The following is a 27278-nucleotide window of genomic DNA, read 5'->3' on the forward strand; positions in this document are numbered from 1 at the left end:
TTGGGGTATATAGTAATCTTCGACTTCTTTGTAAATATTTTCCATGGAAGCAGTGGATGATGATTTATAGGATGACATTTGATCAGGAAAGAAAATGGAAATATTAATTATTACAATTGTGATAGGTTAAATAACAGATGGAAGGTTCGGATGTTTTTTCATTGATAGTATATATATGATATGTAAAGTAATTTTGCGGGTTCAAGCAAAGATAGCTAATCCATATTGCAACAAAAGTACTATGAAATTCACTGTTACGGCAATATTTGTGTTAATAGATTGGTAGGAATGTTCGTCGGGTCGGTCAGTCGGTCGAAATGTGTGGCTGCCGCTGCGATTATTTGTCAAAACACTCACTACTAATTTTGGAAGGAATTTGCACGAGAACTGAAAACACTGGTTGAAGAAATACTGTTTATTTCAATGTTAAATGATACATGTGGTCGACGGGAGAATTGAAAGGATATTAGGTTAGGTAGAGGAAGTACGGTAGCGCTGTGGAAGTGGTACTATTACAAGGGGTTGGAGGAAAGAAAAGAGAGCGAGACGTCGTCGTGATGGTCTTTTCTAGCCTGGAACTGCATGGTGCCATTTCACCGGCGTTGCCAACCTTCGTACTTGTTGATGAATCGTGGTGGCCTAAAGGGTCGTGGCGGTCGCCACAGATTTTTAGTTGAGTAAGAGAATATAGAAAACAAATTAATGAAAATTATGGCAACTTTTGATTGATGAATTGGGATGAGAATACGCTGCTTTGGAAACTTTATACATTAAATTAGTTAATGAAAATTAAGAGTTAGAATATATTTAAAAATTTATTTTTTATTTTTAGTTTTGTGGTTAATACATTTTAACGTGCTTTTCTTATGGAGACCTTTATTTATTTAATGATATATTTCCCTTCCAAGATCCAAACAGAAAGAAATCTATTCAACAGAAATCTAACAATACAAGTTCATAATAAATTAGTAAAAAATGACAATATTATGTAAGTAAAGTATTAATTTATATAGAGTATATTTAGTTTGGTCCAATAATCTACTCAACTATATCAAAATTAAAGTTGCTTCTTTCAGACATTGTTATGGACGTTATGAATGTTTCTAACTCGTTATTTTTCTTTTAAAGCATTATTTAATTAGTTATTATTATTAGTAATTTGTGTAGTATACTGTATTAAGAATTATTTTTTATAATAATTGTAGATAAGCCATAAATTTTCAGGATTATTGAAACCTCATTAGAAAATCCAAATCATTTTATTATTTAATTAACTATCTCATTTAAAAATTTCAAATTAAAACAGCAAAATAAAAGTTTCCTTTCAGCAAATGGACGACTATCGCCAGACTATTTTTCAGCTCGTTAAGTAAAATAGATCGAATAAAATTTATCGTTATTTTATTTTTCTAAAAATAACGCTTTTGATTCGAGAGGATTACGTTTAATTTTCGCCGAGAATGTTCGACCATTAATTCGTTTATCCCGATTTTATTTTCGGGACGCCTTGCCCGCTCTGCGAGGGCGTCCGTCATTAGAAGTATTATTAAAACTCTCTTTCGAACTTTGTTCTGGTTCAAATGACAAACCTATGAAAAAAATCCATTTCACTTTTCAGTAACTATAGTCTGAAGAAGCTAAATATGGATTATATAGTATGCTTTTTTATTTTACAGTAGTCTGACGTTGATTTAGTGAAAGACGCGATTTTCTTTAAGATATTTGGTTTAGAGTTATTCCCCAACAATTGATCGGTTTCTGTTACCTATAAAAAATTCTCAATATTTCACTTGATATGTCAATTAATTCAAGATGATTTTTTTAATCATTTATCCATATTTTTCAAAATTATTGGACCCGAGAAATAGATATATTTAATATCACTTTTTACTATTAATATCAATATAAATTGAGACTTAATCGTTTTAATCGAAGTTATAATTTACTATTTGATGATTGTTTTTTTCTTATTTCTCTTAATATTAAATCGAATTTATATGTATTTTTTAATTCAACGATTTATTCTAATAGAATGTGTTATTCAGCATACCAAATATCCTTATAGCCAGTGATTACTTTTCCCATTCTCACAAAAACATTGGTATCATAGTTGACGTCGAAAACGATACATCTTTTAAGAATTTCTAAAACTGTGTGAGTATTTTTGTCTGTCTTTGTAAAAATAGACTGACCGATATTGAATAATCAGAAAATAAGTTAATAGGAAGGAATATATGTTTTATATAAGATATAAACAAGTCAGTCGTAGAACAGATCTCACCAGCTCACCAGTAAATGGCAACGTCGCATAATGACGCGAAATCTGCCGAAATTAACCGAGTACCGACCATGTGTACTTTATAGAACACAGGTTATTTCAAATAACACATTTTATATGAAATATTTAAACATTTAAATAAAATAATAACAATATAATTAATATATGTCTATTTTTATAAAAACGCCATCATTAAATTAATTTACGTATTTAAACAATTAACATGAACTCCATTTAAATCAAATCCAGCCAACATAGTCAAAACAAAACAAACAATCCACCAGCAGCATTATACATGAAAATTTACTAAAATATTCGATAATTCGATAAATATACATATATTACAATAATAGGATGAAATATGATCCCTAGAGTCCCTAGAGTAACAAAATGTGTATAAAAGTAATATTATATAACTTTAGTATTTTAGTACAATTGTATATTATTTCTCTCAAAGCCTTTACAATGTTTATTAATTGAACAACAAGAATAATTACCTTTTCTACTCCTTTTTATCGTTTTGAAATATCCAGTTGTTATTTCGGGGTGAAATTTTGGCATATGCTGATTCTTATTTTTGATTTCTTTGAAAAGGATTTGTTATAAATTTGGCAGCTAATATTCCCACTATAAATAAATCTAATGCTGTTTGGATTTTATAACTTTTAAACTTTTAACATTACATTCTGCACTTACTTTTGTTTTATAGTATTTTCTTCGAAAATTAATTTACTGTCTAAGTATATTAATTTTTTACTGTTCTATTTTATCAGAATAATTACCTTTTCTACTCCTTTTTATCGTTTTGAAATCTCCAGTTGTTATTTGGGAGTGAAATTTTGGCATATGCTGATTCTTATTTGTGATGTCTTTACTATAAATAAATCTAATGCTGTTTGGATTTTATAACTTTTAAACTTTTAACATTACATTCTGCACTTACTTTTGTTTTATAGTATTTTCTTCGAAAATTAATTTACTGTCTAAGTATATTAATTTTTTACTGTTCTATTTTATCAGAATAATTACCTTTTCTACTCCTTTTTATCGTTTTGAAATCTCCAGTTGTTATTTGGGAGTGAAATTTTGGCATATGCTGATTCTTATTTGTGATGTCTTTGAAAAGGATTTATTATAAATTTGGCAGCTAATATTCCCACTATAAATAAATCTAATGCTGTTTGGATTTTATAACTTTTAAACTGTTAACATTACATTCTGCACTTACTTTTGTTTTATAGTATTTTCTTCGAAAATTAATTTACTGTCTAAGTATATTAATTTTTTACTGTTCTATTTTATCAGAATAATTACCTTTTCTACTCCTTTTTATCGTTTTGAAATCTCCAGTTGTTATTTGGGAGTGAAATTTTGGCATATGCTGATTCTTATTTGTGATGTCTTTGAAAAGGATTTATTATGAATTTGGCAGCTAATATTCCCACTATAAATAAATCTAATGCTGTTTGGATTTTATAACTTTTAAACTTTTAACATTACATTCTGCACTTACTTTTGTTTTATAGTATTTTCTTCGAAAATTAATTTACTGTCTAAGTATATTAATTTTTTACTGTTCTATTTTATCAGAATAATTACCTTTTCTACTCCTTTTTATCGTTTTGAAATCTCCAGTTGTTACTTGGGGTTGAAATTTTGGCATATGCTGATTCTTATTTGTGATGTCTTTGAAAAGGATTTGTTATAAATTTGGCAGCTAATATTCCCACTATAAATAAATCTAATGCTGTTTGGATTTTATAACTTTTAAACTTTTAACATTACATTCTGCACTTACTTTTGTTTTATAGTATTTTCTTCGAAAATTAATTTACTGTCTAAGTATATTAATTTTTTACTGTTCTATTTTATCAGAATAATTACCTTTTCTACTCCTTTTTATCGTTTTGAAATCTCCAGTTGTTATTTGGGAGTGAAATTTTGGCATATGCTGATTCTTATTTGTAATGTCTTTGAAAAGGATTTATTATGAATTTGGCAGCTAATATTCCCACTATAAATAAATCTAATGCTGTTTGGATTTTATAACTTTTAAACTTTTAACATTACATTCTGCACTTACTTTTGTTTTATAGTATTTTCTTCGAAAATTAATTTACTGTCTAAGTATATTAATTTTTTACTGTTCTATTTTATCAGAATAATTACCTTTTCTACTCCTTTTTATCGTTTTGAAATCTCCAGTTGTTATTTGGGAGTGAAATTTTGGCATATGCTGATTCTTATTTGTAATGTCTTTGAAAAGGATTTATTATGAATTTGGCAGCTAATATTCCCACTATAAATAAATCTAATGCTGTTTGGATTTTATAACTTTTAAACTTTTAACATTACATTCTGCACTTACTTTTGTTTTATAGTATTTTCTTCGAAAATTAATTTACTGTCTAAGTATATTAATTTTTTACTGTTCTATTTTATCAGAATAATTACCTTTTCTACTCCTTTTTATCGTTTTGAAATCTCCAGTTGTTATTTGGGAGTGAAATTTTGGCATATGCTGATTCTTATTTGTAATGTCTTTGAAAAGGATTTATTATGAATTTGGCAGCTAATATTCCCACTATAAATAAATCTAATGCTGTTTGGATTTTATAACTTTTAAACTTTTAACATTACATTCTGCACTTACTTTTGTTTTATAGTACTTTCTTCGAAAATTAATTTACTGTCTAAGTATATTAATTTTTTACTGTTCTATTTTATCAGAATAATTACCTTTTCTACTCCTTTTTATCGTTTTGAAATCTCCAGTTGTTATTTCGGGGTGAAATTTTGGCATATGCTGATTCTTATTTGTGATGTCTTTGAAAGGGATTTGTTATAAATTTGGCAGCTAATATTCCCACTATAAATAAATCTAATGCTGTTTGGATTTTATAACTTTTAAACTTTTAACATTACATTCTGCACTTACTTTTGTTTTATAGTATTTTCTTCGAAAATTAATTTACTGTCTAAGTATATTAATTTTTTACTGTTCTATTTTATCAGAATAATTACCTTTTCTACTCCTTTTTATCGTTTTGAAATCTCCAGTTGTTATTTCGGGGTGAAATTTTGGCATATGCTGATTCTTATTTGTGATGTCTTTGAAAAGGATTTGTTATAAATTTGGCAGCTAATATTCCCACTATAAATAAATCTAATGCTGTTTGGATTTTATAACTTTTAAACTTTTAACATTACATTCTGCACTTACTTTTGTTTTATAGTATTTTCTTCGAAAATTAATTTACTGTCTAAGTATATTAATTTTTTACTGTTCTATTTTATCAGAATAATTACCTTTTCTACTCCTTTTTATCGTTTTGAAATCTCCAGTTGTTATTTCGGGGTGAAATTTTGGCATATGCTGATTCTTATTTGTGATGTCTTTGAAAAGGATTTGTTATAAATTTGGCAGCTAATATTCCCACTATAAATAAATCTAATGCTGTTTGGATTTTATAACTTTTAAACTGTTAACATTACATTCTGCACTTACTTTTGTTTTATAGTATTTTCTTCGAAAATTAATTTACTGTCTAAGTATATTAATTTTTTACTGTTCTATTTTATCAGAATAATTACCTTTTCTACTCCTTTTTATCGTTTTGAAATCTCCAGTTGTTATTTGGGAGTGAAATTTTGGCATATGCTGATTCTTATTTGTGATGTCTTTGAAAAGGATTTGTTATAAATTTGGCAGCTAATATTCCCACTATAAATAAATCTAATGCTGTTTGGATTTTATAACTTTTAAACTTTTAACATTACATTCTGCACTTACTTTTGTTTTATAGTATTTTCTTCGAAAATTAATTTACTGTCTAAGTATATTAATTTTTTACTGTTCTATTTTCTCATTAACTATATTGTTTTAGGTAAACATGTTACATGTTTGCTATCATCAGGTCGTATGTTAATAAACTTTGTAATCTAGACATTGAACTGACAAGGCTCTCATAGTACTTAACGAGTTTTAATTTCTGAAGTTCACATACTCCAGAACATTCAGAGACACTCACATATTATTGGTCCCATATATATAAAGAGAGAGAGAGAGAGAGAGAGAGAATCCGCGGTTTCGCAATAGCGTGAATTATTTTTAGAACATCGGGTTCACACGCGGCACGAGTTTTGCTCATAAATAATCCTGTTTTCTTCGACGCGACTAAAACACGTCCAATAACTAACTGGGACCGATTGAAATATTGTACGACCAAAAGGAAGAAGATAACAACAAAAGCCGATGTGTAGGAAATAGAAATGGAGGACCGTTGATGAATCAGACAGCCGAAAGTGGGACGTTACTTCTTTTAGGTGTACGACTTCTTATTTCGGACGTCTAGGACGTCTGTTCTCGATAATTTTAGTTTAGTTTACTTTAACCTAAATTTAGTTGAACTTAATATTAAAGGACCATGAAATCAGTACATTTTATGACGAGAATGACTTTAAGCTACGGGTTCATTAACAGTTTAGTCTACCAAACAACTCAAGCTAGTTTTTTTGTTCACAATATATCAAAATAGGGCTATGATTAATGACTGAGGATAGTGTTAATTGAGACCAGCTGTTCGTACTACGTTCTAATCGGCCTAATTGTTATTGTAAATGAAAGCTATAAATTTGCGTAATATGTTTTTATGTGTTTATAAGTGCACCTAATGATATATAGCTATTAATTGTTTATATATTTTGATATCTTCCATTTGATATGTAGACCATTTGTCTATGGCTCTGGTGCTTGTTAAAGCTCTGAGCTGGTCTTTCCTACGTAAGTCTCGGAAACTATTCACGGACGGGTCTCCGAGTACCGTTCAGTACCGTCGCGACGTTATTGCGTTTTGTGTTCGCTAATTCCCTATTGTGTTCTCTCCCTGATCTCTAGCTGGCCGCTTTCTGGCGCGCCAGCATTCGACTCCACTTGGCTGCCATCCTGGGTATCCCTTCCCTCATAGTCAATTACCGTTTCGGACTAAGCGTTGATCCTTGTGACGGTTTTCTTGTTGACTATTCCCTCTGCGTTCCTTATCTGGTAGTTCCCGTCGGCTGTCCGATGCCTGTTTCGGGCCTCTACCCTTTTCCTAATTTCGCATGTCTCCAATATATGCGTCGTGTCTTCTGGACCTGTGCGACACTCGCAGAGTCCATCAGTCTCCTTGAGTTTAAATCTGTGCAGGTAGGCTTGCATATTTCCGTAGCCTGTCATCAGTTGCACAGTCTTCCTACTCAGTCCTGTGTTTCCTGTCCCTACTTGTTGGCAGTATTTGTAAAGGGTTCTTCCTTTAATGGATTGCTCCCAATGAATTTGCCACCTTCTTTTTACTTCTCCTTCTTTGATTCTATTGATGGTTCTGGTGCTGATCAATCCGTGGTTTTTCAGTCCTATTTCTTCCTTTACAGTGGCTTCTCTCAATCTCCGGCACCGTGTTAGCGATATTTCACTACCGCTTTTCTGCAAATCTAGCAAGGTTGTTTTGATTTGCATTATGTCCTTATTCCGTGTGTTTGCGTACTCAGCCCACCATATGGACATTCTACTGTCCGTTCGAATGGTGATTGGTCCCGGGAGGCTTCTGTCCCGTACCAGTTCTATGGCTTTCTGTACCGCCACGAATTCTGCCACTCTGGAGCTCGATTCGTCTTTTATTCTAAGACTTATCTCTTCCTGGGCGTCTGTTCCTGTCCGTATCACTATTCATATGCCTGCTTTTCCTTTCTTGGCACTAGCGTCTGTCCATATCTTGGTGTTTTCGACGTTATTTGTCCGATTTTCCCACGGTTCTTCCCATAGCCATGGCATTTTCTTCGGTTCTAATCCTTTTGGCCCATTGGGGTATCCGTATTTTCCTACAGCCCACCGATATCTTCCATTAGAGATAATAATGTATCTCAGTTAGTGATACAACAATACCTTGTTATCTAATGATAACTTGGATTTGCGTCCGATAAGCCAATACATTTGATGTAATTTTAGTCCTAGTTGTTTCCGTTTAGAGAGTATGTGCTTCTTCCAGGTTAGGCGTCGATCCAAGTGCATACCAAGATATTTAACATGCTCCGCTTGGGGTAGTTGACGATGATTGATATTCACTGGTGGACATGTTCTTCTACGCAGGGTAATTAATGCGCCATGTGTTCAACCATAATTGTATTTACTCCAGGTGGGTTTGTAGGTTTATTGATGCTGTGACTGGATCTTCATGGAATGCTAAGATTGCTGTATCGTTTGCATATGTTGCCACAGTAGTTATTTTTGTGGTGGGTAAATCAGCCGTATACAGAAGATACAGTACTGGACCCAGTACACTACCTTGCGGAACTCCTGAATATATGGGATTTATTTAATTCGGTATGTTCATCGCCTTGACTTACAATAAAATGTCTTATCCGTGAGATACGATTTTAGTAACTGATAGTCCGGATGAGGGAGAAGTTTCTTTGTTTTAACCTGCAATCCCGTTTGCCATACTTTGTCAAAGCCTGAGATATGTCTAGAAAAGCAGCCGAACTATATCTTTTGGCATTTAGGTCAGCGTTTATTTTGTTTACAAGTCTATGCACTTGTTCTATAGTCCCATGCTTATTGCGAAAGCCAAACTGATGTTCTGGAATAATTTTTCTCTTTTCTATTATATAGTTTAGCTTTTTTATGTGTAATTTCTCGAAAACTTTCGATTATCGGTAATAAACTTATAGGTCGGTAGGAGGTCACATCTTCTGGTATTTTTCCTGGTTTAAGAATCATTAATATTTTAGCTACTTTCCAGATACTAGGGAAGTAATTAATTCGTAGCATAGCATTAAATATAAATGTTAATAGTTTTATACTAGATATATATAAATCAGATCAGGTGGGTTTCCAGTTTTAAATAATATAGAAAAGAGTTGTTAAGTATAGGTAATGATGAATAAAATCGAATCTCTAAAACAAATTATTTAATGAATGAATTCAATTAAACTAACTAAGTATAGATACTGATAACCTGATATGGATGTACAGTAGATAAGATATAAAAATTCGTGTCATTGTCCGTTTCTTCTTGCGGGTATTGCGGATCTCCGGCACTGACCGAACAAAGAAAACACTCCGGCCTGCTTACCAAAAACAAAATTGCTCTTCCGAAAACAAAAATAACCGAAGAAGAAAAAACAGGGCAGTCCTTAACCCGACCTGGAACATGTAGCAACATTTTATTGGGTCGCTTTTCGACGTCTATCCTGAACTTTCCCGCGGCTAAACTGAACTTTTGTTCTGTTTTATTTTTTGGCAGTGACGTGGCTGTTCCAACCCAAATTAATGCCATGATAAATGTCGGCCATGTACGGTTATGTACCGGAAAGTTATCGGTCACTACACATTGGTAATATACGGAGTGTTTTGTTTATATGTCATGTTTCCAGTATACAAGTATTACTAATGGATTGATTTACTAACTAATTGAACTATTTTATACTAACACTAGGATAATTTTGATATGGCATTTTAAATAATATATTTTAACATTTTCAAACTAGATATTCATATGGAATGGACAAAAACGTGATCTTGAAACTCAAGTCCAACATATTTCGTTAATTACAGTGGTTTGAAGATACCAAGGATTCCGAACAAATACAATAGCAATTTGTAACTGTATTAGTATATTCACACTATGCAGTTTGAGTTAAGTTCATGATGGCAATTAAAAAGACTTGAGAATTAAAAAGAAATGACTTCAAAGCTCAAGGGCTGAGTTGTGAAAGTGACTCTTGTAGATCTATAAAATGATTTGTTTTTCTCATGGTCAATTTTTATGTTCATGATGGCATCACAAGTCATTTCACCTGATGATCTGATCGTTTTTCAACGAGAAAAACGAACGAAGAATGCTGTATACCGAGAAGTTTTAAATATATAACTACTTGGAACTTGGAATAATAACTATTATTCCAAGTAAACAAAAGGTTGCGTGAAAATGTGTCTATGATTTAGACCCACTAAGGACCCTCCGTTTAAAATAATGGAAATGCTCAATCACACTAGTCAGTAGCCCTCATGGATGGTACGAAAATCTGTATAATGACAACCTTGCTGTTAACTCTGATTCTGTTAACAAAATACTATTCCTATATACTCCAATTTTTTAATCAGTTTGGTTTTCGAAATCACCACTCAACAATCGATCAAATGCACAGAGTAACTGCGGCTATTGAAAAAGCGTTTGAGGAAAAGAAATACTTCCCTGCAATATTCCTGCATGTCTCACAAGCTTTTGACCGGGTTTGTGATTCATGTGTAAGATGAGCAAATTGTTACCGCGTAACTATTGTAAACTGCTGGAGTCATATCTTTTCGGAAGAAAATTTAGAGTCTCACGCGAAATGGCATTTAAAACTATTTCGGCTGGAGTTCCACAAGGTAGCGTCTTAGGACTTCTGTATCTGCTCTACACTGCTGACATTGCAACAACAAAAGAAACACTACTTGGAACCTTTGCTGACGGCACAATTATTATGGCAAACGATATGTCTCTGCCTAGGACAGTAGAAAAAGTAAAAAAGTGGCAGTCAAAAAAATCTACAAATGGACTAAAGATTGGCAAATTCAACTTAATAGCTCCAAATCTTTTCATGTTAACTTTGCATTGCGGCGAAATAATAAAAACTTAATTAAATCTGCATTTTTCAGAATTATTTATTACTGAATTAATGAAAATGTAGTTACAGTCACTACTACAGTAATAAAAAAGCAATGTGGTTTTTGACTAATAATAAATTACGATACAACATATATGCAATTTAATTGAACACTAACAAGAGGCATTGCTTGCTTTGCGATCAATCTCTAAAACCTACAAAGAGCCAAATCATGTTGGCCACCAATTAAAGTTTAATAGACGGGCGGTCAATTCATTGGTTCATTTGTACGATTCATTGTCGTCCCCGATTAGAACGATTGACGTGTCCGTTCAAGGTCGCTTCTCATCCGTTAATAACCGACCAAGGTCGAGGAAAAAACGACCATGATAACAGCGGGGTAATCTCGGGGGGAGTCGAGAAGTCAAAGGGGTCGTCGTGGCTGACACGCGATCACATCGGAAAACCTATGAATAGAACGTTCACGCGTGGGGGCAAACCGAAAACGCTAAACATAATGTGGCCGAACTAATGAAAGTTTTATTCGTTCCTTTTTTTCCGACAGATTGCGTGCCGACAATCGAAAAGGGCAATTTAATGATACTCCAAAAAAATTTCGATAAAACACCGGGTATTTTACGTGTTCATTTATTTTATGCTTTCGAGAAAATTGCAATTATTATTCCTTTGGTTTTACTTAAAATTTAAATTTCAACGTAAAAATAGATTTTTTCATCCACAGTCTTCTGCACTAAGCCTACTGACTGGCTAGTGGAAACAATACTAGACTGTTGCCTATAGACAACATATTCATAAACATAAAGGATATTGACAGGATCCGAATGCACGACTTTCACAGTAGGACTATCTTGTTGTTTTAAACACCGTGACTACAAAACTTTATTATAGGAAACTTGTATTTGAAAATAATTCTCCATGAAATGCGATGATACACTTGTCAAGTATTTTCCGCAATATTTCAAGCATTTCTGGTACCCCCAACTCTGATATCTCTCTTTTAATTTGTTTTTATTCTCGAGAACAGGAAAAAGTCACACAGGACCACTTCTATCTAATATAGAAGGTGTGGAACGATAAAGGCTCTTGGACCAAATAGTATTTCATCTGGTTGCTAAAGTTCTTTGAGCTTTCTCAGGTGAGAATGAGCGTGATCTAAGTTTAAAGCGCCCAAATTCCTTAAAAATATGTGTTTTGCTAGAACTACCGTACTCTTTCAGAGCTTGTTGAAGTACTTTTAATTTTTTTTCATTCTCAAGAACAGGAAAAAGTCACACAAGAGTACGTCTGCCAATACTGCCTGTATGCGTTCCTCGAGTATGCATATTATAATTTTGTAAACAAAGTTACAGCCGTTAAAGGGCCTAAAAAGCTGATGGTGATGATAATACAAGTGAATAATGATGGGTTTGTGGTTTATAATTTGATTTTGTCGCGTGAAATATAATTTATTATAAAAAAATTATGAATGAAAGTGTAAAAAATTGTTTTCCACTTATAAACTCTCAAGATATGCGAAAAGTCAAAAGCCAAAAAGAGATAAATCTGGTTAATAGGATAAACGCTACAACAATTTAATTTTTTGAACAACAATTCGTTGATTTTTGCTATGTTTTTCTGAAACGTGAAAGGTTACATTGTCTTAATGAACCAGATAGTGTATTGTTTGAACACATTTCTAACATTCGAAATTTCAACTGAAATATTGTTCATATTGGGATAATATATATTTCTACTAAATATTTCTTGGTTAATCTACAATCTTTCAAAACCAGATGGTGTTTCTTGCCTCAATTTACACAATGTGTGCGCTTTATGCTGACTTAATTATTGGTGATTAATATTTTTGGTATTCTATTGGCCTATAAATTAATTTAAAGGATTTACAATAGTTTACAATGAGTTTACAATAGTTACTGTGTATTAAATCGCATCGGGCACATTCGTAACAAGCTTTATGTTGAAGCTTCACTGACATGCTTCTCCTTTCAGCATGTCATTTGTCTATGTAACATCACGTTAGACAAAAAGCAAAACACATTAGAACCAAAATAAAACAACTATACTGGTTAGTCGGAAGATACTCTCAACTTGATCTAAAATCAAAGAGGTTGATCTATAATACAATTATAAAGCCAGTTTGGACCTATGGGGTTACTTCGATTGATTACCAATGCCTATCGCTACGTAACCAACGAAGAACTGTACGATGACCTGGAAATCAAATGGATTTGCGAAGTTATCCAAGATTTCGCCTTGAAACACGAAAGAAGATTACTAAATCATACTAACCTGGAAGCAATACAACTGCTGGACAGCGCGCAGGATGTCAGGAGATTGAAGCGAACAAAACCATACGAAGTTATATAAACTGTATACCTTTAGTATAAACTATAACTATAAGTTATTATAATTTTATAATTGAGGAATACATATTGATGCATTTTCTCACACTCGTCTTGCTTGTGAGTTAATCCAAGTACATAGGAAAAGTAGTAATAAATTAATTATAAATTAAGAGTATTGTACTAAGCGTATCTAATAAAGTTGTTATAAAAAACAATTGTCGATGTGTGAACATTTTTTTTTTCAGAAAATTTAAAGAAAAGGCGACTAAAAATCATTGAATGGTGTGTGAAGCTTATGTCAACCATACTTCATTGATATCAATATGTGAATACTGGTTTTAAAATTTTAAAAATGGTGATTTTGCCACAATGTTGTTCTTCAACATGACGACGCTCGACAACAAGTTGCAAAACCGATGAAAACCCACTTGGAAATATTAAACTAGCAAGTGGTACTCCACCGGTCGTATTCTCCAGACCTTGCTTCTTCCGATTACTACTTGTTCCGACACATGAGTTGTAACTTATTTGAGCACCGCTTCACTTCTTATGAAGATATCGAAAATGGGTCGATTCGTGGATAGCTTCAAAAGATAAAACGTCCTTTCGAGATGGAAGCCGTAAATTGCCTGAAAGATGGGAAAAAGTATCTGCTATCGATGAAAGATACTTCCAATAAAGCCTCAAGTTAGTAGTGCTACAGAAATAAAAATTATTATTACTGTATTATATTAATTTTCTTCCAAATAATAAAAAATATACGTGACGTGTCGACTTTGAACAGCTGGAAATACACGGATGACTTGAGAGGCCTACATGAAAAATCACACGTACTCATTTTCAGAAACAACGAATCCAATTCCACTGCCTTTTAAACCGTATTTTTGGGGGCTTCATCATTCTGAGAAATTAACCCCATACATGTTGGTCAACCAAGTTCGTTTGAGTTAAATATAACCTTAGTGAACAAAGTAAAAGTAAATCATTACAAGTAAAATAGTAAAAAAAAGCACATTAAACATGAGAATAATCTACGTAGTTATCCATTTTAAATCGAAGAAAACCGTGTAGTTTATCGTTACCTAATATCTGACATTTTCAAAACCGTGATATTTTATCAGCCTTGGGGCTGGCGGCAAAAGTTTAACGTGGGCAACCCGATCGAGGAAATTGTTTCGTGTTATTCATTTCAGATGCTCACCGAAAATCTTACCGGAATTTCGATGGGACGTCGTCTTTGTTGGAAACGTTTCTATTTCCTTTTTCTCTCTTCCCTTCTCGGCCTTATTTTTTATGCGACACATTTGTTTACGTAACATTGAAAACATTTCAAGGCTGAGATAATTTATTTTCATATTGATGAAGTAACTCCTGTTACATACTGTTAGGAATGTAACAGGTGATCTCGTAACAGATAAAATGTAACAGAATTATTTAACTTTAAAGAACATACAGTGCCGTATGTAAAAAATATACAATAAATTCAAAGCCACACAGTCTTGATTATTTGTTTATATTCTATATATGTGCATTGTAAATATTTTCAAATTTAGTACATTGAGATACTGTTTGGTGTTATATAATAATAATAATAATTATTATTATAGATTTAACCAGACTTTCTCACTCCTTCAAAAGAAAACATGGACTTCTCAAGCAAAATCGCTTTCTGCGTTCCAGACCCAGCTTATTATTAGTTACTTGCATGTATTTTGATCAGCGATATCTATTGATCAAAGTAAATGTAAACTGTGAAATTGATGGTTTTAGCATTTATCTACATAAAATAGTTATTATTGTCAGTCAGTTATTACTGTATTATTCAGTATCTTTCTTTCAATATCGGTATCGCCATGTTAACAGGAAGATAGGAAATTTTTCTAGAGGATAATGGAAGATATTATCAAGAGTATGTACAAATATTTAATAATATTCATCAGAAGTTTTTTTGGCAAATAAACCTATTCTTAAGATGACAGTTAAGACAGGCAGTGCATATTTTATTTGTTATAGCCACTGTAGTTGTATATTATTATTATATGGGATCTTTCTAATCAACCACTATTATATGGTAACGTCTGGTATGTTAAGGTTGACCTCTTGGTCTAAGAACACGGTCTCAATGCGTTTTTAGATGAGTTCCAGCTTATCGGCCAGCTCTTGATGGATGCCCTTGTAATATGTTGTATATTATAATTGTGTCGTAAAAGTTACTATAGAAATAATTATAACAAGAATTATATCGTTAAATGGAACACCTATAGGGAAACATATTTAAATTTAGGCTCTTAGGTTACGAGTATATCAGATATATCTGATCAAACCTACCTCGATCACATTCTGAAGATATGCTATTCTAAGAAGTGCTATTTTTCGTCAAATATAAATTTGGATTGATTTTGTTTTGTGGTAGTCCAATAAACGCTGTTAAATTTTAAAATGTACTGTACTAACCGAGCTATTTAATTGAGAACGAAAACATATTTTTAACTGGATAATATCTCATTGCTCCCCAAACCCCCCCGTCACATTGCTACAATTACAAAAAGCAGTTCCAAGTTGTTTCTTGAGTGTTTCGGTGCCTGAGAAAACCATGTTTTGGAGATATCTCAGAATAGAAAATATGTTAAGAAGATTGGTTCAAGTGCATGCAGAAATACAGTCATCATTATGAAGAATATTTCTATCTAATAAATCATTGGGCTTTAAATATAAATAGCAACCCTCGTACTTAACAGGAAAGAGTTATCCAATATAATTGAATACTTATTTTATGTATGCAACCAACCCGAAGTATTCGATATGATGCTAGTTTTATTACATACGATATGACATATATACTAATAGATTATTTATTTTCAGGGGTCTTGGATATGACCGCAACGGAGAACACAATCCGTTTCAGCGTCCACACCCTGGACAAAGCCACCAAGGCCAAGGTCACCCTAGAAAACTACTACACTAATCTCATAGCCCAACATGTCGAGCGAAAACAAAGGTAACGCATTTGCTTTTGCACCGTTTTTATTTTTAATCTTTTTGTTTGAATCGCGCAGTGGGCGGATTTTTCCTTAATCCGGCTTTTGTTTGTGAAAGGTATTGACGTAGATCTGAACCATTACTCACCGGTCTCGACACTCGATAGAAAAATAATGCTATTAGCGTGTGGTCCTGGTGAAACTGGACTCTAGAAAGCTAACCTAAAGGTATTCGTGATTGAGTAAAAGCGAGATTTTTGTTAGAAAATATCTAAATATCTATTATTATGCTGATTCTTTTTCTTTTGATCAAAGTACAATCAAATTCATTGTAGTAGGTCTGGAAGGTCTGCAAAATAATTCTTTATATGACAGATTTTAAGTTACGATGGTTTTGTGAAGCTGTGGAGAATAGTCTGACGATTTTTCGTAAGGTGGACATTTTTTCAAAAAAATTAAATATATTTCTTAAACATTATAAAAAACCATTTAATTATTTCTATTAAGCCTTTAAAATTGGTATTTAATTCTAGTGTGTTTTACCATTTGATTTTAAAGGATTAGTATATTTTGGTACTAAATTGTAAGGATTTATTAAAAATATCGAAATATCGATATTTTTTCTCGGTGGCCGACACCCCTAACTTACGATGTACGCATATCTTCCTGTTTTTAAATTAAATTTTATTTTGTCATTTTTAATTTTGGTTACGTCCTTATGAAAGATCAAATATTAAAATCAACTGCTGATCAACCTGATATTACTATTATAAAACTGAATGTATATTAGAACTAGTATATTCAAACAACTCTTAAGATGGTATGTGTCACTGGTTGTTGACAGATCACAAGTGTTTGATTGATCATTTCGAAATATAATAAAGACTATGAATGTAGAAGATTTTTTTTAATTCAAACCTTTACTATATGTTTAAATTATTATTTTGTATTTTGTTCTATTCCAACACTTTTTCTCATTTTTCAGTAACTTTTAACTTTCTTACTGACAAAACATCTTTTGAAGTTATTCAAAATTTTATTGATTTTCATGTAAATTTATAAAAATGAAAGTACTTTACAGCCAAATCAGACCGCATAGATCACAACAAGTAATAATCAGAAGGGATAACATCTGGTGAATATAGCATATTTGCTTGAACTTTCCATTTATTCGTAGTTGTTTTTTTGAACCTTTTTCAGTCAACTGCGGCTTTCTTTGTGAACCATATTCAGTCGGTTTTGACTCAAAATTAGTTCGCAGTCGTAATATTTGATATTTAAAATGATATACTTGGTTAGCACAGTGGTTAAGGTGACAGAATGGTCCTCCAACTGCTGCGATAGTCCAAGATTCAAACCGTGCTGATTGTAAATTTCTGTTTGTAATTATTTATAATTGTGATTGTATAAATGGAAAAATTATCCTAGTTACGCCAATAACTAGCTCGCCAATTTAATTGATGATGATCAGATGATTGTTTTAAGCAAAAGTTTGCGCAGCATTAATCATTAGTCTGACTAATTAAAGGTGACAAACTGCACAAATTGTTGAATTTTTCATCCCAAGAAAAGCCAAAAACCTCAAGATGAATAAGTATATAATATATTTTTTTTATTTTGATTCGGCTTTGGACCTTAATAACCTTATAAAAATATATCTGAAATTACGTATGCTTTCCGGATAATTTCTAGTATGTTATTCTCTAAAAAAAATGTTTAGCGTCATTCATCTACTATTTAAAGGCTGAAACTGTAATTGTAATGGTTTACTTCAATTATTTTGTTTCTCTTTGTTGCCACGACCAGATCCTTTAATTCTCTGGAACTTGATCCAATTTGAGATTCCAATCGATATTGTTGTCCTTATCTATGATCGAGATTTTATCTCTGATTATTGGAATTCTTCACGATATTGTGAGGATGATCTATCAGTCATTTATAAAATAATTAATTGTATTACAGTCCATTATGTAATTTCGAATTACTGAAGGAACAAAACACCTTTCATGAACTGTGTTCTTATAATAATGTGTTTTGCATGTTTAGTAAGCCTTTGTTTTATTTAAATATAACCGTTACTGCACTAGCTGTAACATTAAGCTACACTGAATCATTATTATTCAGTAGATAACCTTTATTTACGTATCTACTATATCACGGGTTTTTCACTAGACATCTTGTTTAACAAATACAGTTAACTCTACCAGAGAAGCTGGAAAAGAAACCAAAAAAGGATATACCCGAAAAACCGTTACAGGTACGGTGTTTTACTATTATTATTCAAGACAGGACCTCAGTTTTTATATCATGACCTTTGTAGACCATAGCAGCATCAATAAAATTATTGCTTTTATTTCAATTTAAAGTATAAAACAAGATTTTAATACAAATGTTGACAAACATAAAATATTAGTAAAATTATCTTCTACTTCCTCTACTAAGAAAACTAAAAATGCACCTAGATATTTTCAAAATTTATTGCTTAATCATGTTTACTGTAAGTGAAGTTTCTAGGCCTATCTGTGCAATTTTTTATTACGTCTTATATTAGATATGCTTTGAACAATCTTAATTTACAAATTAATGCTGTTACTTTTGCTGTTCTTATATCAATATACAAGCAAGACGAGTGCGGGGTAGATACATCAGTATTCACTATCTTTAGACCATATAAACTAAAGTTAAGACTAATACATTATACAAGTTCGTTTGGTTCACTTCAATCTTCTGATTTTCAGCGTGTTGTTCAGTAGCTATATTGCTCCCACGTTGCTATGATTTAGAAACCCTATTACATATTTTAGGGCGATATAATGGGTAACTTTGTAAATCCATTTGATTTCAATAGATCCAAGTCTTCATGTAGTGATGAACATTGAGAATCAATCGAAAAAACCTTGTTTTGGTAGCAGTTGGTTTGATGTTTGATGTTCTAGTACACTTCTGTGATTTGGAGTGTGATTTGCCTAATGTGATTATGAATTAGTGATGATATAATTACTAAGACCCAGATATTGTTATAGTTATTAATTCCAAAAAAAGTTTTTTTTTAAATAATGGCTCAGACATCATATTTAGACAGGCCGGGCATCATATTTAGTTTACATTTCGTTTAGTTTTATACAAAACCACATATATACTTAATAACCAACCATATATATTTAATAATGAGAAAAGTAGATTGAAAGCGCATGATATATTCCTTATAAAAGCTTGTGCAGAAGCAAGCAATCAACAAGATAAAAAAAATTAAGACCATGCTTAAAATATATAACAAAGGCAAAAATAGAGGGTTTTCCATGTTAAATTTTAAATGGAAATGAAAAATGAATGTTCTCTTGAAGAGGGTGGTTATTTAATGACTGACGATCTTCATAGGCTACAATTATGAAGCAAAATGACTGAAATATAAGAGTAAAGATGTGATATCGCCCGGCATCATCTATTCGTGGAATATGGATCTAATTTCATCTGGTTAAAAAAAGAGATATTTTTTGCAGATGAAATTTGTAATTTTCAGCAATGAACCGAGGACATTTATTCATAAATTTGATTCTAATTGTAGTTCAATAGTTATACTCACGTTTATTCCAATTTTAAAGAAGGTTTTCGAAATGCTGTAGGTCAACGATTTTTTTTAAATATATTTTAGAGCCTCCTTTTTACTGTAGCGACCGCTACAACCTTTTAGACCACCACGCATTCACCTACATCAAAGTCAAAGGTTAGCAATGCTGTTGGATTGATACCATGCGTTTCCTGAACAACCAGACGAACATTCCTACATTACCAACTAGCGTTTATCTGGATTGGACCTATTGTTTAACAGAGGCTCTGAACAACGGTCCTCGGCGTTAAGCCTATCGACTGGCGAATGACCTACTTAGGGATCATCCCAGAAGATATTCGGTCGTACCCAACCTGGTTACTGGCATGATTGAGATCATTTTCCTTGACGAAATTCTGAACACTTGCCTAAGGACAATCACAAACGTAAATTTACGACCATGCCCTAACAGGATTCGAACCCGCGCCTAACAGGGGGACAGTCCTTCGTCAAGACAATTGACCACGAGCTGTTATCTTGGGTGATAAAAATTAAAGCGCATCTGGATTAGTCCAATTATCTATTCGCTCTGGCATTACCGACAAGGAACATGGCCGGAATCGAAGGCCGATATCTGGAATGCATGATTTTCTTGGCATGTATCCATAAAATAGTTGTTGCCGGGCGGAGATTACTATTCGCGGCCTATAACTTTGTGTGCATTACGTTAATATTTATTAATGCATTATTGATACGTTTACATTTGATAAAACGCTTGAGCGACGGTGGTTTTTACGTAAATGCTGTTTTAGTTTTAGTCGACAATTTATTTTCGAAGCGCGTGGCATATATAAAATTAGAAATGTAAACATGCTTTCATTTATTATTTATTTCCTGACAAATAGTCGTTATTAACTGCCGTCCACGGGAGAATCAATATGAGTGGTGCCATCAGCGTAGTGCCGGTGGCGGCATTTTCCCCGAAAACTAAACGCAAAATTTAAGTATCAATTCCAAAGCATTTAAAAATAATAACGATATTATTAAATAAAACAGGTCAATTGAAAAGTCCCGGTCTACCATAGTAAAACACAATTTTTCGGTACAATTATTTTTTTTATTCAACATAATATTCACCCTTGAAGGGAATGATACATTTTTGTAGTACGATTTGACTTTTGCTTCAAAATAGGCCTCAGTTTCGGCGGTCACCTCTTCATTCGACGAAAATTTCTTCCTAGCGAGCATTCTTATGAGATCTGAGAACAAGAAATAGTCGCTGGGGGCCAGATCCGGAGAATACGGTGGATGAGGAAGCAAATTCGAGATCACCAAATGAAACTTGGCACCGAATAAGTTTTATTTCGATATATTAATATCACTTACCATTAGGGTTGTTTCTTTACAGTCACCCTTATTGTTGGTGTCGATTTAAACCTAATTTGTCAATTTAACAGCTACAATCAATCAATTTTCTTGGCCGAACCAGTTAAAAACAATCACAAAATAAATATTTCAAACCTTTGTTGTATAATGAGATCATATATTACATTAAAATATAAAACAATGATTATATTTTTACACAATTTTAACGTTACAAAAAAATTATAAGTTTACTAATTGTATGACATACCGTTAGAAACAGTTCAACTATTTCAATTTCAAAACAATAAAATGATACTTTAGTTAAAACACTTAAACTTCTTAACTTTAACTAAATATGCCTTATAAAGGAAATTGTATATATTCTTAATAGATATTTTAATTAATCTATCTTCCAATCTTCCAAATATAGTAAATAGTTTATTACATATCAAGTTTCTTCATGGTTTAACTAATTTTTTTACTGAAACATTTAACTTCTCAGATATTCTGGAACTAAAAATATCCTTGTTCCTAAAACGAGTTAAAGCAATTAAACTTATAGTAAATTTACCCTCTTAATTTAACACAAAACAATGATGGGAAATATGTAATTGTCTTCGGTCTTTAACCTCTATAATATTTATTCACAGATAGAAAAACTAAAAATTAAAATTAAAATAGTATTAGAATCTTAGTTTGTTGTTTGAGTTGTTTGATGTGTGAAAATAAAAACGTAATATATTAGATAACCTTTTGAATATTACCATAAATTCATTTACAGGTCGGTAAGGACATCCTTTGATGATAATTTCTTTTGACTATCTAGTAATAAACCAGAAAATCCCGTCATAATGCAGAAGAAAAGTTGTAATAGTTAGGCTTAGTACTCATTATTATAAGCAACTTTCAATGATTAAGGGAATATGAACCTATGACAGGAGTTCATTATTTAATGTCTCCAAATTAAGATTCCCATTTTTTTACTATAAATCATCGTTTATATATAACTTGTTATTTTGAAATTCAAAATATCAAAAACAGCAACAACTTATTCAAGCTGTCCATACATAACAAAATTGATATATTTTTAATAATCTGATTGTATATTTATACAACCGGCACACTTGACTGTCTTCATTCTTCGCTGTGATAGTTCAATCGGCTTTTCATTACTTCTATCCGAATATAAAAAATATGACGCCAGTTTAACAGAAAAAAGATGTCCACGAAGCCGTAGATTGTATGTAATTCTTTTTAACTAATCGGTATAACCACACTCTTTTCACTTGAAAGTATTCGATAACGAAGTATAGAACACGCAACATTATATTTAACTGTTCATTATATAAGTTACGAAATGTGAATGGTTTAAAATAGCAAAAACTTTTGTTTTACTTCAAAAACTATTTTATGTTACGGAAGGAACTGGCGACTTGTTGAACGGCGATACAAAACGACTTTGAGGGTTTAAATATATTCCAACCGAAAATGAACCCCTATGTCTAGACGTCTCGTCCCACTCATCGCAATATTCAGTCTTAACATAACCACATGGCCTCGTTCTTTCAAATACACATACGTTCGTGCCAGTGCCTGTCGTACGGTATAAACCTGCAATCTAAAGAAACTACTACAACTAAACGAAACTATTAACCCGAGCAAAACTCAGGCTATTCTGTTCCACCGCAAGAAGGAATTTCGCGCCTATCGCCTCCAAATCGATAAAGTTTCTATCCCATGGCTCCAGAAGGTTTCATACCTCGGTCTCCAGTTCGACCGCACATTCCAATGGTCGACCGCACATTCCAATGGTCGACCGCACATTCCAATGGTCTGCCCAAATTCAGCACGCCATTTACGAAGGAAATGGCGTGTAGAGCCTATTATTTCCCCTATTCTGCAGAAAAAGCAAACTCCCAATCCCACAGAAAGCGACTCTGTATAAAAGGCCAGTCCGTCCAATCTTGCTCAATGAAGCACAGGTGTGGTACAGATGTCTCGAAGAGACAACTTGAACTACTCTAACTGAAGTGTTCCAATCCAAAAAAGTCCGTGTGTTACTCAGAACCCCATGGTTTATGAGGAACGTCAATACACACCTCGAATCAGGCATTCCGTTTGTGAAAAATTTCATAAACATGCTGAGTGTGAGGTTCTCCATAGGAACCTTAGAACACGACAACACCTTGATAAAATCCCTACACGCCCACAAATCCCGGTAGTAAACAAACTACGACAGTCCCAGTCGTAACCCAGGGTCTCTGTCGCCCGCAAAACAACTATATCCTGAACCTGAAGCGACATCAACCGAGGACCATTTGGTTCTAGCTGGTCATTCTAGTAAACTAAAAAAAAACTACTAAAGTCATGTACGTAGTCATAGGTCCTGCCTGAACAGATTATAAATGTACTAAAATTATTTATATCGCCTGTTTGATGCTCTTCTGAATAGCACTGTCTTCACATAGTACGAGGGTCACTATTTTTATTGTTTTTCAAAATACTCGTCACGATGATCGATACACTTTTGCATACGCTTAAACCAATTTTCAAAGCATTTATTCCATTCCGAATGAGGTATCTTCAAAACATCATTTTTTAAGGCTTCCAATAGCTCCTTCGGGCGATGAAAATCGTTGACCACGCAGTTTATTCTTCACGAATGGGAACAAAAAGAAGTCATTGGGTACCAAATCAGGGCTGTACGGCGGATGACCCATCAATTCGATGTTTTGAGTGCTCAAACATAGTCTCTTGTTTGTTTTCCTTATTTCACCGAAGACTTCTGGCAAACAAATGGTTGTTTACCAATCAGAACTTACTGTTCTACGATCCTCTAGAGGCACTGTTGCAATATGACCAGTTTTCCCGAAGAAACAGGCCACCATTTTCTTTGAAGTGCTTCATACGCAAACAACTTTTGTTGGATTTGGTTCATCTTGGAACACCCATACAGTCGACTGCTGCTTACTTTCGGGCTTATACGAATATATCTATGATTAGTCACCTGTCACGATTTTATAAATGTCTTTTGAAGTACCGCGATTGAATTTCTTAAGCATTTCTTTGCACCAATCGACACGAACCTTTTTTGAGCGATTGTGAAATTGTGTGGGATCCGACACGAACATCGCACAGCTAATATCTAATCGATCTTCCTTAATCATTTCGCACACACCATCGATGTTTTCTGGCACAACAGCCGATTTGGGATGACCTTCACGAATCTCGTCGGATAGTGAACTACGACCACGATTGAATTCACTAAACCCGATACACGGTGGTTTTTGATGGAGCTTTCTCGCCAAAAGTCAAATTAAGTTGATTGATGCACTCTTATTTTGATATTCCACGTCGAAAATCGCAAAAAATCATCGCACGAAAATGTTCACGATTCAGTTGCATTTTTGCCGAGACGGAACTTTAAACTAAATATAAAATAAACATATAGCGTCCGTACGACAAAATGTTCTGAATACGTATATCGTCAAAAATGTAAAACTTTACGATGAAACTCTCAGATGGGCTCACATGACAACAGTGTTGCCAATTCCCGAAATATAAATAGTGACCCTCGTATAAAACATTCCATACCCTGTATGGATTGGTTTCCGAAGTTTTAGTGACTTTGTTGTCTATTGTTGAGAAGCTGATCTACTGCAAATCTGTCTACTCAGTTGCAGTTGGCCCTGCGCCATAAACTCTAAGCTTCTATCCAAATTCCAATGAAATATATCAGTCCACAGCAACTTCGGTCCATCTTTGATTGCTTTACACTCTAAATCGTGATGCTTATACTGAGAATCCATAAACTAGGGCTATTTTTGAAACTTGAATGTATCCTAACTAGAATAGTTCATAGCTACGGGGGTCTTTGGGCACCTTCAGTCCTTTTATGACCTTACAGCTTCAACAAAACTTTCTAGCGGCTTGTTAAATGGCGATACAAAACGACGTTAATAGATACCAAACCCTTATGTCTATATCGTGATTCAGGCGACATAACAAGTAGATATATTTTATAGCAAATGCCTATCACCAAAGCTAGTTTGAATTTTTAAATTAACTGAAATCATTGATAATAAAATCTATTAATAACGATGATTCTTTACAGGTTAGCGAAACTAGAAGAATCCCTCAAGGATGAAAGCTTATCCGAGGAACAGAAACACGAGAAACGCCTGCAGCATGCTCAGAAGGAGACGGAGTTTCTCAGACTGAAACGGTCCAGGTTAGGGGTGGAGGATTTCGAGCCCCTGAAGGTTATCGGCCGGGGAGCATTCGGAGAGGTACGACTGGTGCAGAAGAAGGATACTGGTCACGTTTACGCCATGAAAATCCTGCGGAAGGCGGATATGTTGGAGAAGGAACAAGTGGCGCACGTGAGGGCGGAGAGAGACATTTTGGTAGAAGCTGATCATCAATGGGTGGTTAAAATGTACTATAGGTAAGTTGACGCTTGATTTCTAATATTCAGTCTTGATTTAATTAACAAAGAACATGCATCTCTAGAAGATATATTAATAAATCATTTAGAGGATTTGCATGTTAGCCATATGCCGTATTATTTAAAATAACGTTTTTCGGCAATTTTGTCCTTCAAACGGTCCAATAAAGCTATGTAATAGTCGATGTTGATGGTCCTTCCTTTTTCAAGGTAGTCAATGAAAATTGTTCCATGCTTTGGAGCGGGTTCATCGTGTGCAGTCCATTCGAATGACTGTCGATTAGACTTCGGAGTGAAATGATGGAGCCATGTTACATCCATTGTCGCATATGTCACATATCGACGCAAAAACTCAGGTTTATTATGCTTGATCATCTTCAAACACTGCTCCGAATCATCAACTCGTCGTTGTTTTTGGTCAAATGTGAGCTCGCGCTGCACCCATTGTGCAAAGAGCTTTCTCATACCCAAATATTCGTGAATGATATAATGTACGCGTTCAGTTGACATCTTTAGAGTGTCTGGTATTTCATTCAATTTCAATTTATGGCCATTCAAAATCATTTTGTGGATTTTTTTATGTCTTCCTCGGTAACAACCTCTTTTAGGCGTCCACTGCGTTTATCGTCTTGGGTGCTCATTTCACCACGTCTAAACTTAGCATACCAATCCTTGATGGTTGATTTTCCTGGGACAGTGTCCGGCAACTCGGCATCAAGCCAAGTTTTTGCTTTAACTCTATTTTTCCCCTCAAAAAGCAATATTTTATCAACACGCGAAATTCCTTTTTATCCATTTTTTTTATAATAACAAAAGTTGCTTCGCTCAAAATGCTATAATTCACTAACTAATGATCCGACAGTTGTTTAATTTATACACGCATTTTTTGAGGCTTAGGGCTAACTAAAAAAGACATGGATTTAATTATAGTAGCGCCATCTATGTGTCACCCCGGGGACTTTTCAGTTGACCTGTTAACCGTGATTATTTTCATAATTTTTAAAGCCTGTTGCATAAACGGTATCCATAATATCCAAAAAAAGTTTTTAAAAAAACTGTAAATATTATTTCCGTGTATTTGGGGACACGTAATAAATAACCAAACTCTAACAGTAAATCCTTTTAAGTTCGTTAAAGAAAAAGCCCGTACATAACTGCGGTTTATATCCGATTTTGCATTAAAATAGCAATAAAGAAAGAAAATAAAATGCGAGAGAGACGATGGTGATAGCGGCGGTGGCGACCATCGACCCAGTAGGAAGCGAAACCGAGCCAAATTTAAAATGCAAATCGCGGTGGGTGTTTTTCTTCCTTAATTGCCGTGAATGGCGATCGAAATAGAACAACATTGGCTCCACCTGGCTCGTCTACATTTTAATGAGGTTGTGGTCAGTCAATAATCTTCGCTAAGACGATGATTTGTCGTAGTAAGTTGTCTGTTTTTGGGTGGTGTAGGCTTTTTACGCGGGCAGCACATCTTCTTTTGACATTCTTAACCTAAATACGACGAGCCAAAAATTATATATAGTCATCAAGATGTTTAATGTATTGCCTGCCGTAATTTGTAAATTCGTTTTAGAATCTGACAATATTTTCCTTCTCGTATTATTCTATTTAAAAAGAGACACAATACTGTATGATTAGTTCGAACACTTAAACGAATGAGCCT

The 27278-nt window shown here is 33.3% G+C and overlaps 1 protein-coding gene across 8 annotated transcripts in view; it reads left to right on the forward strand.

The window, feature by feature from the left end:
* Positions 1-27278, forward strand: part of trc (Serine/threonine-protein kinase tricornered) — a 253736-nt gene that overhangs the window by 220743 nt on the left and 5715 nt on the right. For all 8 annotated transcript variants that reach the window (XM_076408904.1, XM_076408907.1, XM_076408899.1 and 5 more), the window contains 2 exons: positions 16135-16270; positions 25277-25609. In XM_076408904.1, coding sequence (XP_076265019.1) covers positions 16146-16270; positions 25277-25609 — 458 coding nt within the window. In that variant the 5' untranslated portion in view covers positions 16135-16145. The remainder of the gene's footprint in view (positions 1-16134; positions 16271-25276; positions 25610-27278) is intronic.

This window comes from Rhynchophorus ferrugineus, unplaced genomic scaffold (genome assembly GCF_030347505.1).
Source record: "Rhynchophorus ferrugineus isolate W39M unplaced genomic scaffold, kcgeb_rfMv2 rfM6, whole genome shotgun sequence".
NCBI lineage: Eukaryota > Metazoa > Arthropoda > Insecta > Coleoptera > Curculionidae > Rhynchophorus > Rhynchophorus ferrugineus.